General features: G+C 39.4%; 1 protein-coding gene and 1 long non-coding RNA gene across 2 annotated transcripts; one reads left to right on the top strand and one right to left on the bottom strand.

Moving 5' to 3' along the window:
* Nucleotides 1-1,458: 1,458 nt before the first annotated feature.
* LOC143886944 (uncharacterized) lies at nucleotides 1,459-4,079 on the bottom strand. The gene is made up of 5 exons (XM_077391113.1): nucleotides 3,837-4,079; nucleotides 3,012-3,737; nucleotides 2,719-2,867; nucleotides 2,056-2,166; nucleotides 1,459-1,867 (listed from the first exon to the last, which is right to left on the bottom strand). The coding sequence occupies exons 1-5, from the start codon at nucleotides 4,077-4,079 to the stop codon at nucleotides 1,459-1,461; spliced, it is 1,638 nt and encodes a 545-aa protein (XP_077247228.1).
* Nucleotides 4,080-14,751: 10,672 nt separating this feature from the next.
* Nucleotides 14,752-16,630, top strand: LOC143886110 (uncharacterized). Its single transcript, XR_013253680.1, has 2 exons — nucleotides 14,752-14,891; nucleotides 14,998-16,630. It is a non-coding gene; the product is annotated as an uncharacterized LOC143886110 (long non-coding RNA).
* Nucleotides 16,631-18,430: the final 1,800 nt, after the last annotated feature.

Here is an 18,430-nt window from a genome sequence, read left to right as displayed (position 1 = left end):
ATCGTTGCTCCCACTCTTCTTGCGTAGGGTGCACTATCCAAGTGACTGAGATAAGTCACCCCACAACACATGCGTGCCAGCAAGACTGGTGCTGGTTGTGTACAGGAGGAGATGTCCAATCTCCACCCCAACCAGGAACTTTTAAGGTTTGTAAAGAACTGGATTTCCATATCTCTCTGCTCCCTAGGATCTGTGAATCCTTGAGCATGGTATTCCTACTTTGCTCCCTAAGGCCTAATCTGTGTAAAAACAAGCACATCTCACATATTAACAAAATAACACCCAAAGCTGTCATGAAATAATTATTTATTAATGAAAAATGCAATGTACACTGAAATTTAAAGTAATCTCACATTGAATTTAGATCCAGTCGTGCATATATCTAAGACCCATTCCCTCTACATGCTTGTCAAACACTTTTTGACTAAGGAACTTAGTGAAAGAGTCTGCCACATTATCCGCTGAAGCCACCTTTGCTATGGAAACATCTCCTCTGTCTATGATCTCCCGTATCACATGATACTTCCGAAGGACGTGCTTGGACTTCTGGTGAGACCTAGGTTCCTTTGCTTGAGCAATAGCCCCGCTGTTATCACAATATAACATAATTGGTCTCTCAACAGAGGGAACGACACCAAGGTCATCCAAAAACTTCGGTAGCCATACTGCCTCATTCGCCGCTTCACTAGCAACGATATATTCTGATTCAGTGGTAGAATCTGTTGTTGTGTCTTGTTTACAACTCCTCCAAGATATCGCTCCACTAGCCAAAGTAAAAACAAAGCCTGAAGAAGACTTCATGTCATCAACGTCAGATTGAAAGTCCGCGTCGGTAAAGCTAGAAACGACTAACTCGTCTGTCCCATAAACCAAACAATAATGTTTGGTTCTCCTAAGATATTTAAAAATATGTTTAACCGCCATCCAATGCTCAAGACCTGGGTCTGACTGATATTTGCTAACCACACTTTCAGAATGACAAATATCTGGCCTTGTACATAACATGGCGTACATAAGACTTCCCACAGGCGAAGCATAGGGAACTTTATTCATCATTTGCTTCTCCTCAGATGTCTTTGGAGACATCTTCTTGGATAGCCTGATTTCATGCCTGAAAGGGATTAATCCCTTCTTGGAATATGTCATATTAAACCTTGCCAATATCTTGTCTACGAAAGCCTCTTGTGATAGCCCAAGCTTCCTACTTTTTCGGTCCCTAAACAATTTAAGTCGTCCTAATATATAAGAAGCTTTACCCATATCTTTCATTACAAATATAGTGGAAAGCCATAACTTTATGTTAGATAACATTCCTACATCATTCCCAATGAGTAGAATGTCATTCATGTATAGAACCAAAAAGGTTATGACACTCCCATTGACCTTCTTATAAACACAAGCCTCATCAACATTCTGAGAGAAGCCAAACTCTTTGACCGCTTGATCAAAACGATAATTTCAATTGTGAGATGTTTGCTTTAATCCATAAATGGATCTCTGCAACTTGCACACTTTATGATTATCCTCTTCAGCAGCCTCAAAACCCTCTGGCTGGACCATATAAATATCATCCTGAATATTTCCATTTAAGAAGGCGGTTTTGACGTCCATCTGCCAGATCTCATAATCATAATGTGCAGCGATAGCTAACAAAATCCTGATGGACTTTAACATAGCTATAGGCGAGAAGGTTTCTTCAAAATCAATTCCAGCCTTTTGAGTATAATCCTTTGCCAAAAGCCGTGCCTTGTAGGTCTCCACCTTTCCATCAGGGCCTTTCTTCCTCTTGAAGATCCATTTGCATCCAATGGGCTTAATACCCTCTGGTGAATCAACTAGAGTCAGACCTTGTTGGAATACATAGAGTCTATTTCAGATTTCATAGCATCTAACCATTTGCTCGCATCGATGTCTAACATCGCCTCTCTATAGTTAAGGGGATCTGTTTCTTCCATGTTTGGATTAATTTCCTCACCCAGATAGAGATATCTACAGGGTCTTCTGATCTCCCTAATACTATGTCGAAGTGTCGGAGTAGGCTCATTAGATTCTTACTCAGTTTTCTCATATCTCTCTATTGGATCATCAGATTGCTCTTCCAAGGCAATCCTCTCCATCTCACCTGCATCTTGGATGAACTCTTCTTCCAAGAATGTGGCATTTCGGCTGACAACACAAATTTGTTCGCCAGGGCTATTAAACCAATAACCCTTTGTTTCCTTAGGATATCCAATAAAGAGATACATTTCGGTTCGAGTCTCTAACTTGTCAGCGCTTATCTTTTTAACATGGGCAGGACAACCCCATATCCTCATGTGATTCAATGAGGGTTTTCTACCCATCCATAACTAATATGGCATCATTGGTACTGACTTAGTTGGGACTCGATTAAGGATATAGAGCGCTGTTTCTAAGGCATACCCCCAAAGAAATAGTGGTGCCTTGGCAAAACTCATCATAGATCGAACCATGTCTAACAAAGTTCAATTCCTTCTTTCTGACACACTGTTCAACTCGGGTGTGGTAGGTGGAGTCCATTGAGATGTTATTCCATGTTCTTTCAAGTAGTCCTTAAACTCATCCGAGAGATGCTCTCCTCCCCTATCAGAGCGAAGAGTCTTGATTTTCTTATTTAACTAGTTTTCTACTTCATTCTTGAACTCTTTGAACTTTTCAAGGGTCTCAGACTTACGTCGCATTAGATACAGATATCCGTACCTTGAATGGTCATCCGTGAAAGTCACAAAGTAGAGAAACCCTCCACTCGCAGGATGAGAAAGAGGTCCACAAACATCCGGATGTGTTAACTCCAACACACTTTCGCTTCTTTCACTCTTACCTTTAAAAGGAATGTTGGTCACTTTGCCCTGTAGACATGATTCACAAGTTGGAAAGGGGTCCACTTGAATAGAATCCAATGTACCATCTTTCACTAACCTCGTAATCCGCTCTATGCCAATATGACATAATCAAAGATGCCAAAGTTGAGTTGGAATTATCGTGTCCCTTGCCTTTTTTAGGTTCGGAACATCAACGCTTGGAACACTCTCAATGTTACTCACATTCTTTTTGGCGTTAATTAGATACAAACCATCTACTAATGCACCTTCCACAATAATAGAATTTTCATTTTTAATAAAAACTGAACTTTTATTAAAATCTACTAAATATCCATCTGAAATAAGTTTAGAAACAGAAATCAAATTCCTTCTTATAGAAGGCACATAAAGACAATCTTTTAATAATAAGTATCCCCTAGAAAACGTCAAAAAGTAATCGCCCATAGCCTGAACTGCAACAATTGTATCACTTCCAACCTGTAGGTTGAGTTTGTCATCAGTCAGCCTTCTGCTTATCCTTAACCCCTGCAAAACATTACAGATGTGTGAGGTCGCACCAGTATCCACACACCAGAAAAATGCAGGACCAATCATATTGGTTTCAGCAATAAAAACTTGTGACATACCTTGAGAAGGCTTGTCGCCCTGCTTGCAAGCTAAGTAGCTCCTGTAGTTCCGTTTCCAACGTCCAGGCTTGCCACAATAGAAGCATGCATCGTTGCTTTTGGTTGACTTTTTCTTGAAAGTTTTCTTATTCTTAACCACTAGAACCTTTTTCTTGGAGGCTTGGCCTTTTCCCCTTCTCTTTCCCTTACCTTTCGGTTTGGAAACTGAAGGTACATTATCCTCAGCTAAGAAGACACTCTTCTTATTTACCTTCTTCAGATCTTCAGTTGACTAGAGTTGGTTTAATAGCTCAGTCAATGTCATTGTTAACTTGTTCATATGATAGGTCATCACAAACTCGTTGAATGACCCTGTTAGGGAAGCAAGAACAATGTCTATCTGCGTTTCTGCATCCATGATGGCCCCCAAGATGTCGAGTTCATTAAGGAAACCCATCATCTCTAACATATAGTCCATGACCGGGGTTCCCTCTACTATCTTAGTGGATACAAGGCCCTTTATCGCAATCAGTCTAGTTGTGCGATTCTGCTCTCCAAATAAGTCTTTTAGATTAAGCATTATTTCCGTGGCTGTAGCCATTCCAATATGTTGCTGTTGGAGCACATTGGACATGGACCCAAGGATATAACACTTAGCTATTTCATTATCATCAGTCCATTTCTACCTCCTGTCCCTTTCAGCCTGTGGGGCATCGATAGTAGGCTCTTCAGGTTCAACAGTGATAAGAACTTAGTAAACTTTCGCAGCTATTAAAACCAACATCAAATTTCTTTTCCAGTCAATGTAATTAGGACCGGTTAACTTATTATCCTCTAGGATTCTAGCTAGTGGGTTGAAGGAAGCCATATATATACATTCATTGAAAAAGAAAAAAAAACGCATTAGCAAGACTATCAAATTTAAGTTCATTAATTTCATGACATATTTTCATTGGATTTGGGTTTTCGATCTACGATGGTACCTCCCATTGTACGTCTCATTCACGGGCCCCTCAACCTCGCGAATCAAGAGAAATTTATAATTCCTCCAATGGGTATCAGAAACTTATTTATAACTATGAACAAGCGGATTCTTCTAATCCATTATGTCTCACATAATATCCGATTTTCCTTTTGGCCTCCAAGCATCGCGTTATGTTTATCCTTTGGGCTTCAATACCCTTTGCTTGGTTAAGTTAGACCCACTGCCTCGAAAAACAATATAAATTTACAAAAGCTTCTGCTTTGGCATGTGACTTTTGCATTTTTGCATATTTTTCTTATCCCCATGAGAATCCAACGGTTACTCTAGCCAAGGGAATAGAATCAGCTTCTGCTTTGGCATGTGACCGTTCTATTCTCTTGACTAGCCAACCACTAGATGGCTATGGAAAGCCATGGAGTTTAATTCTTTCAATTGGAACTCCATTTATCAACTTAATATCTTAATGAGGGCATTTTTATAGTGGGAGAGCGAATATAATATTTCTTGCATATTTTAAGCAAACAACCATCCAATGGAATAAAACATGCACATTAAACAAGCATAAAACAATCATAAGGCATCCATCACATAAACACATCCATCCAAACCATAGGCTCAATTTGGTATTTGAGATGTAGGGAACTCCCACTAACCTTATTATAATAAGATTATCCCCACGACTCCACATTACCAAACCGAGGGTGAATTTTGGGCAACTAAGTGCTTCACACTAGAAAATTTGCCGACCTCAAGGCGAATCATCCAAAGGGATAAATTTTAGATATATGTAGACCTGGCAAACGGGCGGGCCGGGCCGGATTTGACCCGGCCCGTACGGGTCCGGGTCAAACGGGCCGGGTCAAAGTGACCCGGAAAATTCTACGGGTCATTGACATTGGACCCGCACCCGGCCCGTACGGGCCGGGTGGACCCGCGGGTCACCCGGATTTTTGACGTATTTTTTAAGAGTTTTTTTTTTATTTAGGGATTTGCTAGCCACCTTCTCCTGGGCTATTTTTCGGCTTGTAGCCCCTCCTTTGCTGCAAAGATTGGGTGAAGTACGGTCTGGGGCAAAGGTTGCTAGCAACAAAAGAATAAAGAGAAGTAATCATTACGGATTTTTGAAATATTCTCAGAATTTCTAAGTTTGAAATGAAAAATTACCGTAAAAAGGTCAAAAGTAAAAAAATTACATATAAAATATGACAATTACCGAGAAAACTACGGAAAAAAGGTAAAAAACCGTCTTTTGCACTTTTTTACGGGCACCCGCGGGTCCACCCGACCCGGCCCACTTTTGACGGGCCGGGTGGACCCGTGGGTCAATTTCTAACGGGTCACCAACAGGTGACCCGGACCCGTAAATTTACGTGCGGGCCGGGTGGACCCGCGGGTCCGGGTCACTTTTTGCCAGGTCTAGATATATGCCTCATAAAAAATTGCTAAAAAAATTAGCAACATCAGCATATATGTCTGTCCTTGGCCGAATAAAAAACCGCCATCATCCGCTAGACCTTCTGAAGCATCTCCATGCCACGGTTGATTCGATCCGTCCGTTGGCCTCCAAATCAACGATCCGATCATCAATTGAGATTATTTGAATATGAAATAAACTACCCTAGTGTCCTACACTAGCCTAGGTAATCTATACATCATGATCAAATTTTCATGGGAAACCAATTGTTCGCACAACTGCCCAGAGAGAGTATAACAATTAAATAAAATTAAAATTAATACATTGTGGACAATATGTGGAACAAACCGCAAATGAGAAGATAAATCACTTGCACATCAGCACATAAAACCATAAAATAACTTATGCTTGTAGCACACAAGTTGAGGTCCAAACTCCCTTTCTGCCCAATATTCACCTTAAGCGATTATTTCGCACTTTTAATAGGTTGATTAATTTTTAATTAATATAGAACCAATCTGATTTCCATTAGAATCATCATAAAACAATTTTATATGATCTAATAAATCACCATAAAAAGTTTGCGCGAAAACAAGATCGTTTGATAGGAAAAACAAAAATTCGTCCTGTACCGGGGACATTATCCGGATAGCATGAGCTTTCTGATAAATTTGAGTGGGATTCAATTATCCGAAAGACCTATCATGGTTCTGATCATGCTACAAACTCCCCAAAACATTGCTTGAAAAATCCATGCCTGGGTTACAGGGTTTTCAAACTTGTTTGAGGTGAAAATCAAAAATCCGTTTCAATTTTCGCACCAAAATTTCAGCAATTTCAGCAAATTACATGCAACTTCAAAAAATTATATCTCCTAATCCGCCAGTCGGATTTTGATGATCTTGATGCGTTGGATTCGTATTTGAGTGTACTATCCAACCATGAAAAGCGATCATCCGACAAATCTAGCAAGCATATCAGATCCGCTATTTTCTAAAAACAGTCCTATGTCTATTAAAATCCCACAAAGATTAGGAACCTCGGATAGCTGGGATAAACGTCCGGGCTCACAGCGGGTAACCGTATGATCTATCTTTGGTTCGTTAGCCTCCTAATCTATTCCCTAGTTAGCTCTGACACCACTTGTTAGAAGGGTGTACAACCCCAGGGAAAAATCACTACGCGCAGCGGAATAAAATCGCGTAGAACAAAATTACTCTTCGACTTTTGCTTAAACCCTGGAATTCTAGGATCTAGATTTTCTGATGGTGATAAAATAAAAAACATGTAGTAAACAAAGTACCTTAATTGATGAAGTCACAAAGAAGATCGTCTGCTTGATCTACTCCCCGAATCATCACACACGAACTATTCATCGCGAACGTCGCAAGTTGATCCGATGGGATCGTTTGATTTCGCACAAAGAATAGAACAACCTTTGTTTTACTCTTATAAACTGATCCAAATCAGTTCTTTGGATGGAAAATCCAATAATAGATGATGGAGCTTTTGTGTTTGCCGATGATGATTCCAAATCACTTTGAAGGAGAACAATGGAAGCCTAATCCCACTTATTCCTCCACTTTTGCCATGAGGATTGAGAAAACAAAAGGATAGGTGAGATGAGGGAAGAGGACTAGAATAGATGGGTTATGATGATATGGTATATTTTTCAACTGTTGGGTATGATGGCCCTCTTTTATAAAATTTTACTAAAAAGTCCTATTCTTAATCCACTTCTTCTTGCTATCAGTGGAGTTTTTTAAATTATATAAGGAAACCCACAAGTTTTCATCTACTATTAAGATAAGAACAACACTCAGGTGCGTCCCACATGAGAGACACATATATTTCAAAAAGTAGGGATTATCTTGCTTTGGAAACAAGAGTGTCGGTGAGATGGGAAGAGAGTCCAATTTTCATGGGCTGTTGAGACTTGGATAAGGAGAAAGAAACCTATATGACCATGAACTCCCTTAACAATTGATACAAGAAAGAGTATTCAAATAGTTTTATTCACTTTCAAACTAAGTGGGTCCCACTAAAGAAAATTCGTTCCATGTTGGGTCTTCATATAAAACTCCTTTTATATAAAATCTTATAAACATATTAAAATAATATGTCCCCAATATTGGATGAAAATTCATATGTTTCCGGGCACCTCTAATAGGGAGGAGGGCCTGAAAAGTGCACGGAAGAATATTAGTATAATCTTAGTTATCTCACGTTGGGGACAGAGCATTAGTTACACTAAATTGACACGGTCTCATCAACTACAAGCAAAAGCCTTCTCTTTTCACCAACATATGTATTACGGATATTCTGGGTATTCTCCGTGATTCCCTGTATCATGTCCATATTTAGCTCATTAACTTGCTGCTATTAGGACCTTCCCTATATAAATCATGTCCATATTTCGCTCATTAACTTGCTGCTATTAGGACCTTGATTATAGGACATGATTCACTGTAATTAGGTTGATTTACTTTCCATATTTAGCTCCTTGTATTTTCTATTTAATTGGCAGTCTGTACATCGATTGATTCAATCAATATATGAGAATTTTGCATTGTCCTATACTCAAAGTTTATCATGGTATCAGAGCCAGGGTTGAAACCTACTTCTTCTGTCTTTTAATCTTCCCTTTTCTTTATATTGCTTCCATGGAAGAATCACCTTCTTCCACAGTAAAGAAATCTTCACAAGTGGTTGATCCATTCGACAACCCTTACTCTCTCCACCATTCCGACAGCCCCACGGCTGTTCTCGTCTCTCCACCTCTCAATGGTGATAATTATGCTACATGGATTCGAGCCATGAAAATGGCTTTAAGGGCAAAAAATAAGTTGGGATTTGTTGATGGATCCATTACAATTCCGAGCAAAGATTCTGAGCAGTGGATTAGGGTCAACGACATGGTCATCTCTTGGCTCTTGCTGGAGTTGGCTTCAAGTGTGATATATGCAGATTTTGCACATGAGATATGGGAGGACCTAAAGGATCGATTCTCACAACCTAATACCACGAAGGTTTATCAGATCAAACAAGACATAGTGGATTTGAAACAGGGTAACCTTTCTATTTCAGTGTACTTTACATGTCTCAAAATTCTTTGGGATGAACTATCTTCCTACATCTCTCCACCGGATTGTCAATGTGGTGCTTCTAAAAATTTTGTTGAATTCATTCAACAAGATCAAGGCATGAAATTCTTACAAGGATTGCATGTGTTATATGCCCTGTTAAGGAGTCAATTGCTTCTCACGGACCCCTTGCCGTCTCTTGCTAAGCTACATTCTTTGGCTCTCCAAGAAGAGAAGCAAAGAGAGATATCATCAGCACATCAAACCAAAATGGAGGCTGCTTCTCTTGCATCCAATGCATCTAAAGGGAATTACCGTCCCTCGAATTCACCATATTAAGGACAAAAAAATTAATTGCATTGTGATCATTGTAACATTGATGGTCACACTGTTAACAATTGCTATAAAATTCATGGATACCCACCAAAGAAGACCATAGCAACAAGCACAAACCGCTGCACTCATTGCAATCGAGAAGACCATACTGTCGAGACCTATTATAGAATTCATGGCTTTCCTCCCAAGAAAGCACCAGTCCTCAATCCATGGAACCAGTCCCAACCGAAAGGTCTCCAAGTTGTGGGATCCCAGGACAAGCAACAATAGATAGATGAGTACCAGCACTAATTGTCCATCCGTCTCACCTGATCAGTATGCTCAAATTCTTGCTATTCTGCAGCAAGGTAATTCTCAACCTCAGCGCAATTGGCAGGTATTGCTCTCTCCACTATAGCTTCATCAAATAATGATTGGGTAATATATTCCGGAGCAAATGAACACATGTGTTCATCTCTTGATTCATGGCATGTTGAGAAAAATGATTTACAATCCATAAATGTCCAGTTGCCCAATGGTTCACATGTTCCAATCTCCACATTGGTTCAGTTCGTTTTTCATCTGATTCGCACCTAAACAATGTTTTGCACATTCCATCATTCAAATTTAACTTGCTATCCATCTCTCAGTTTACCAAAACATTGCATTGCTAGTTCACATTTTTCCCTGATTTTTTTTCATTTTTCAGGATCTGTTATCGAAGAGAATGATTGGACTGGGCCATGTGCGTGATGGACTTTATTACTTGACGAGACCTGCCACCCTTTTTGCTGCATCCCAAGACTCCCTTGATGTTTGGCATCGACGTCTAGGGCACCCATCAATTTCTCGAATGGAGACTTTTGTTAAATTGTTAGATCCATCTATTAAAGTCCACAATAAACATTTTTGTGATATTTGTCCTCTAGCCAAGCACTCCCATGCACCCTTTCCTCTGAGTACTACTAAAACAAATGTTCCTTTTGAGCTAATTCATTGTGATATTTGGGGGAAATTTATTATTCCTAGTAATTCGGGTTGCCATTATTTTCTTACTATTGTTGATGATTATACCCGATGCACATGGTTATATTTGATGAAATATAAATCCGAAGCTAAAACACATTTACAATCCTTATTTGCTTTGGTATTAACTCAATATAATTATCGTGTCAAAAGAATTCGAACAGATAACAGACTTGAATTTCTTGATAAAGAACTTCAAGCTTCTTTCCAAAATTTAGGCATAGTAAATCAAACAAGTTGAGTTGGCACCCCGCAGCAAAATGGAGTGGCGGAACGTAAGCACCGACACCTCCTTGAGGTAGCTCGTGCCTTACGTTTCCAAGGTCATCTCCCTCTTGCCTTTTGGGGTGAATGTGTTCTTACTGCAGCTTATCTTATCAACAAACTACCGACACCTAACTTGTCCGGCAAATCACCCCATGAGATTTTGCTCCAAGCTACACCTTCCTACACGCACTTGAGAATTTTTGGTTGTTTAGTGTTTGCTCATAACCATTCTCCACATAGACACAAATTTGATGCCCGCTCTCAACCAGGTATTTTTGTTGGATCTCCTCCTGGACAAAAGGGTTATCGCATATATGACCTCCAAACCAAAACCATTTATACCTCTAGCGATGTAATTTTTCATGAAAACATCTTCCCCTTTCGTGATGTTCATTCGACCTCATCAGTTCCAACAGTGCTGCCCCACCCTATACCGGACTCCTTTCCTACACCTTTTCATCTTCACACTACCACCTTGTCTTCCCTTGATACTAGTGTTTCACATCTCCCTACACCAACCATGATTTCTCCCCCCAATTCCCAACCTGATACTCATCAGAACCCTACTCCTGACCCACTGCATACTCAGCAGAATACTCCTCAGACCACTATTCATGATCACTCCCTCCAAGCACGTCCACCGCGTGTTCATCATCCTCCAGCTTACCTCCAAGATTATCAATGTCATAATGCCATCACGGACAACCCAATCCCTTCGGATTCTCGTTCAGGTATTTCTCACCCCATCTCTCATTTCTTATCTTATGATAAATTATCCATTCCATATCGGGCTTTCCTTACTTCTCTTGATTCCACTCTGGAACCTAATACTTTTTCTCAAGCTGTTCAAGACTCCAGATGGAGAGATGCTATGACCGCCGAAATAGAGGCTCTTGAGCGCAATCGTACTGGGACTCTTACCACTCTACCGCCAAACAAGAGTCCTATTGGATCTAAGTGGGTTTACAGAGTTAAATTTCGGTCAAATGGGACAGTAGAAAGATATAAAGCTCGCCTCGTTGCAAAAGGCTTCACTCAGACGGAGGGCCTCGATTATCATGAAACCTTTGCCCCTGTGGCAAAACTTACCACTGTGCGTTGTTTATTGGCAATTGCTTCTATTAAGCATTGGACCCTTCATCAACTAGATGTAAATAATGCTTTTTTACATGGGGATCTCGATGAGGATGTCTACATGACGCTTCCTCCTGGTTATTGTAAACAAGGCGACCTTCGTGTTTGCCGCCTTCATAAATCTCTCTATGGCTTGAAACAGGCCAGTCGCAATTGGTTTGCAAAGCTGTCTACAGCCTTGGCCACAACAGGGTACAAACAGTCTGTGGTTGATCATTCTCTTTTCACTAAACATACCTAATCTGGCTCTACTTTTGTACTTGTCTATGTCGATGATCTCTTAATTACCGGTAATTCCAACAAAGACATGGAATCTTTGAAACAATATCTTCATCAGACTTTTCATATCAAAGATTTGGGATCTCCCAAATATTTTGTTGGTGTTGAAGTAGCCCATTCGAATCAAGGGATTTTTCTTTGCCAAAGAAAATACACTTTGGATATTTTGAACGATGCAGGAATGCTAGGCTGTCGTCCCTCTTCTTTTCCTATGGAACAACAGATGCAGCTCAACAATAATGATGGTGATTTATTATCAGACCCATCTCAGTATCGGCGTCTTATTGGTAGACTCATCTATCTGACATTCACTAGGCCTGACATTGCCTATTCCGTCAACCTGCTCAGTCAATATATGCAACATCCTCGGACATCTCACCAACAAGCTGCTTACTATTGACAGCCCCTCATAGACACCACTGGCTACTCATAATGAAGCAGAGCGGGCTGGGTGTTACTCACCCCCAACCCTCTCTGCTTGATTGTGATAACCAGGCTACATTACATATTGTTGCCAACCCCGTTTTTCACGAACGTACCAAACATAGAGAACTAGATTGCCATTTCATTCGTGAAAAGATTCAACGAGGGCTCATTCGCACGGCATATCTCCATACTTCCGATTAGCTTGTCGATGTCTTCACCAAACCATTGGGCCACAACCGATTCCATCAACTCATTGGCAAGATGGGTGTGTTGAGCCTTCTCCAACACCCTCCATCTTAAGGGGGGGTATTACAGATATTCTGGATATTCTCCATGATTCCCTGTATCATGTCCATATTTAGCTCATTAACTTGCTGCTATTAGGACCTTCCCTGTATAAGTCATGTCCATATTTAGCTCATTAACTTGCTGCTATTAGGACCTTGATTATAGGACATGATTCACTGTAATTAGATTGATTTACTTTCCATATTTAGCTCCTTGTATTTTCTATTTAACTGGCAGTCTGTACATCGATTGATTCAATCAATATATGAGAATTTTGCATTGCCCTATACTCAAAGTTTATCAATATGTAATTTATCAACAAAATAGAGATCAGTTAGAGCAACTGCTTAGAAAACATTCAATGTCATTAATTAAGCCTTGAATACATATTACATGAACCATATACCATGTCCTTGTTAGAGTTGGTGTCCTAAAAACCAGTGTACTTTGCTTATTAATTAATAAAAATTTAATTTCATGACATTCTTGGGTGTTATTTAATGAAAATGTGAGATGTGCTTAATTGTTTTACACATATTTGTCCTTAGGGAGCAAAGTAGGAATCCCATGCTCAAGGATTCACAGATACTGTGGAGCAAGGAGATATGGAATTCCGGTTCTTTGCAGACCTTGAAGGTTCCTAGTTGGGGTCGAGATTGGACATCTCCTCCGCTACACAACTAGCACCAATCTTTCCTACATGCACGTGTCGTGGAGTAGCTTATCTCAGTCACTTGGTAGTAGACCCTAAGTAAGAAGATTGGGTGTGACGATGGGATCGCACACTAAATAAGATCATATTAGGATAACCTGTGGAAAGGAGATAGTAAGACCCGTCCTTCTTTCTTAGTTTATCTAATAGTGGTTCTTTTAAGGATCACCTAAGAGTATTACTGGAATGTTGGACAAACCTACGAGACTAATAGGGATACCCGACATGGAATTCTCCGCCCAAATTATTAGCAAACATCTACAGGTTTGGTCAGAGCAGGAGGCCTATAAAATTACCTGGCTAGATGGATTTGATAAAAGGTTTATCAAATGTTCTTTCAAAATATATTTTGAAATGATTTTTAGCAAATGGATTTGCGGGCCCAAACTGCTTGACTAAAAGGTATACCATGAGTGGGCCCAGGAGGTAGTGTGTGTCCACCCTCCCTAGGACCTAACTCGGTAGATGTGGAAATGGAGAAGGGACTTAGACATTTTTTATGTGTGATTAGATGTATGATGATTTTGCAGTTATCTTCAGGATTACGTCTTGATGGAGGCCACTGATCCAATGCTATTGTAGTGTTGACTACGGAACAAGATCGTAGTGGGGCCCACCATTGGGTTCTGCAGGATCGACCGATTGAATCCCTGTAACGATCCCACTTACAACTCGAATTACCAGTTTAAATCTATTTGATAGGGGTTCCGCATTTATTTGGTTGCACACAGGGACTAGTTTCGTGGCATTTGATGCAAAGGGAAGATTTACACAATGCGAATGGTGTATGTGCACTATGGGACGCATTGGGAATACGAAATTGGTTTAAGTATTAGCCATATGGGTATTTTTAGAATTACATAAATATATCATGGAGCTTTGATCCTATTGGATAGGACAAATTTGTAATTTTGTTGGAAATTACAAAGGATTTTAAATTGGATAGTGGAAACTCACATGGGACGAATTTGGGTGGGACCCATAAGTGTGCGTTCCATATGGAGTGTCCATATCAATTGTAGATTTAACATTATGAACGTTATCTTATTTCTAAAGTGTTAGATGAAAGAGAAAGAAAGAAGAAGCTTGTATGAATGGAACGAGAGAGAAAGAGAATCTTTGACCAAAAGTTTTGGAAACAAAATTAATATAAAATGAAAACCTAAAAGAGTTGGAAAATAAGCCACGTTCATTTTGGGTAGCCATATATTTAGCTTTTATGTTTCTATTGTTGACTTTTCTAACATTGATTAGTTTCCAATTTTTGGGTACTATTGAAAGCAACTTTTGGGTATTGTAAAAAGTAATACACAACATTATTTAAACTACAGAAGGTGGACAAATTGGGTTGATGAAGCTGTTGAAATTAATATTAACACCCCTAAATTCGTCCATCTCTCTCTCTCTCTCTCTCTCTCTCTCTCTCTCTCTCTCTCTCTCTCTCTCTCTCTCTCTCTCTCGTTTTTGGGTTTTAAACTCAAAAGGGATTCAACAAGCAAAGCTCCATCATCTTAAAGGTGTTTTCCCACATACATCTTCTGATTTAGATCAGAATATAATCAAGGACAATTATTGTCTATCCCCTTTATGGAAAACAAATGATTCCATCGGATCAACTTGCAGGTTCGCGACGTTTAGAACGATCGTGATCGTTCGAGGAGTAGATCACGCAGTCTTTTTCGCAACAACATCTAAGGTAATTTATATTATATATTCTTTATTTTGATCACCATCAGATCATCTAGACCCTAGGATTCCTAGGACACGGGGATGGTTTTAAATTTCGACCGAAATCAAAAATTTAGGACCGAAATTTCGGATTTCGATGGAGACCGACACCGAAACCACCAGTAACCGAAACAGTCATTTATTTTGGCCGAAATTTCGGAATTTCTGTCGAAATTTCAGTTTTTCCGAAATTTGACCCAAAAAATCTGTTTTCTTTTTAATTAATTTAATATTTCACTGAAATTTCGACTAAAATTTAATATTGAAAAAAATATTGGTTTTGATTTTTGTACCAGATTTCGACTGAAATTTCAAAAATTTGGTCAAAATTTTGAAATTTCAAGGTCAGAAACGGGTATCGAAACCGAATTTTAAACTTTGGACACAGGAAAAAATTGAAGAAGAACTTTTTATTCTATGCGATTTTAATTCTGCTGTGCGTAGCAATTTTGTCCGGGGGTTACAGCCCTTCGAACAAGTGGTATCATAGAAAACTAGGGAATATATTAGGGGACCAATGAACCAAAGATAGATCATGTGATTACCCGCTGTGAGTCCGGACGTTTATACCGGCCATCCGAGGTTTCTAGTCTTTTGTGTGATCTAATAGACATAGGACTGTTTTAAGAAAATGATAGATCTGATCTGCTACTAGGATTAATTGGGTTGATTTCTTTACATCGTTGGATAGTACACTCGAATACGAGTCCAACATATTAAGAATCATCGAAATCCGATGAGTGGATTGGGAGATATGATTTTTTTAAGTTGCATGTAACTTGCTGGAATTTTGGTGCGAGAATTGAAATGGGATTTTTGATTTTGACCCCATACAAGTTTGAAAAGCCTATAACACTGGCATAGACTTTTCAAACGATGTCTTGGAGAGTTTGTAGAATGATAAGAACCTTGATAGGTTTTTCGGATAATTATATCTCACTTAAAATTGTTCGAAAGGTCATGCTATCCTGATTGTGTCCCCAGTACAGGACTGTTTTTGTTTTTCCCGAACAAACAATCCTGTTTTCGTTCAAATTTTTTTAATGGTGGTTCTAATTAAAATCAGAATGGCTGTGTGTTAATTAAAAAATAATTAGCTTTTGGTGAAAGATGGGTAAAAATGAGATTGGACTTCAATTCATGCATGAGATGCATCATTTTATTTTTATAGTTGATGATCTGATTTATTTCATATTTGGTTTGTAAGATTAAAGTCCGCAATGTAATTTAATTTTCAGTTTTCATTCCATTCATGTACTCCCTCTGGCCAGTTGGACGGACTACTGGTTTACCATGGAGATTGATCATCATGTATTGATTACATAGGATAATGTATTACACTAGGGTTGTTTATTTTTGTTTGTCCAAGACTAATTGACGGATGGATCGTGGGAACCGTGGTATGGCGATGCTCCAATTTGTCTGGCGGATGGTGGGGAAATTCGATTCAACTAAGGAGGGACATACTTACTGATGTAAACGACGTTTTTTTTTGCTTCATATGATGAGACATATCAGATTACACTCCTTTGAAAAATTCGCTTCGAGGCGGGCGGAATTTCCCTTGTGCTATTACACATAGTTGCCCATAGTTCACCTTCAATTTGATAATATGGCATTGTAGGGATTCCCTTATTTAAATTAGGTTAGTGGGAGAATCTCTATGATCCAAGATACCAAATTAGGTGTCATGGATGGTGTTTGCTTTATTTTCATGGTTTGCATGTTTGATTTTCATGTGATGGATGGCATGGTTGCTAGTTTACTATGTATGTTTTTTTATTTCCATGTGATAGTTGATGATTAAACATACGTAAATGAAATGATACTCCCATGTTTAACAACCCTCCATAATTATATTAAGTTGTAAAATGGGGTCAAATTGAAGGAATTACACCTCGTGGCCTTCCATAGCCATGTAATCTTTGTGCAGTCAAGAAAATAGGAATGCCATACGCCAAAGCAGAAACTATCCTATTTATTTGATTAGAGTAACCATTAGATTCCCACGTGGATAAGGGAAATGTGAAAAATGCAGTGGTCATATACCAAAGCAGAAGCCATTGTAGATTTGGATAGGTTCTCGAGGCAATGGGTTTAACTTAACCAAGCATAGGATATTGATGCCCAAAGGATAAACATACCGCCGTGCTTGGAGGTTGAATTTAATTTGATATCATGTAAGACATAATGGATTAGAAGAATCCTCTTATTCAAGGTTGTATGAATAAGTTTTCAATGCCCATTGGAGAAGTCTTAGATTTCTCTTGACTAACAACGTTGAGGGGCCTGCGAATGACACGTTCAATGGGCGGTACCATTGTAGATTGAAAACCCAGATCGATGGATATATGTCACTAAACTAATGATCTTAAAATGGTAGTTTTGCTTATTCTTGCCTCTTTATCCTTTGCACATAGATTTAATGGATTCCTTCAACCCATTAGCTATGATCCTAGATGACAACAAGTTGACTGGCCCTAATTACTTAGACTGGAAAAGGAATTTAATCCTGGTGTTCATAGTAGCCAATGTTTACTAGGTTCTGACCACTGATGAACCTGAATTGCTTGTTCCCGAGGCTCCCCAAGCCGAGCGAGATAGAAAATAAAAATGGCTTGATGATAATGAACTGGCAAAGTGCTATATCATTGGCTCTATGTCCAACATGTTGCAACAGCAACATATTGGAATGGCTAAGGCCATGGATATAATGCTCAATTTGAAATAGATGTTTGGAAAGCAAAATCACACAGCTAAGTTGTTGGTGATTAAGGGCCTGGTATCCACCAAGATGGTAGACAGAACCCCAGTTAGGGACCATATGTTAAAGATGATGGACTTTCTAAACGAGCTCGACATCTTGGGGGCCATCTGTGGGAGCCGGTTTTTTTCCTCGCGCGCAGGACAATAGTGGATCACCACATCAGGTTTTCAGGGAATATTTATTTGATCTGCATTTCTTGCGGACTAGGGACCGAAATCCTAACTTCGCAAGAAAGAGAAACTCAGAGTCGTCACCTAGGTTAGGGCATAGGACCCGTGTCTGTTCTTCCAAGGAAATGAGTAGTGGTACTCGAATTTTGTTGGAAGAACAATAACCAAAGTGGTTCTTTTTCTCTGGGCCTAGAACCTTATCTTTTGCTCTGTTTGTTTAAGGCATGGTCCTTACAGATATCTGGGTAAGGGTTATGGTTAGAATCGGGGAAGGTGTTAGGAACCCCTCATGCCCGGACGAATTCGGTCTCTTAACTTAGATTGGTATTTTTCAAAGAGTTTAACCAGGATAACTTATATTTTTATCCTTTGTTTAGGTATTCCAGGATGT

Source organism: Tasmannia lanceolata, unplaced genomic scaffold (genome assembly GCF_043159265.1).
Source record: "Tasmannia lanceolata isolate RefF3 unplaced genomic scaffold, GAP_Taslan_0.1 ptg000011l, whole genome shotgun sequence".
Classification (NCBI taxonomy): Eukaryota; Viridiplantae; Streptophyta; class Magnoliopsida; order Canellales; family Winteraceae; genus Tasmannia; species Tasmannia lanceolata.
This window is presented reverse-complemented; position numbering and strand designations above follow the sequence as displayed.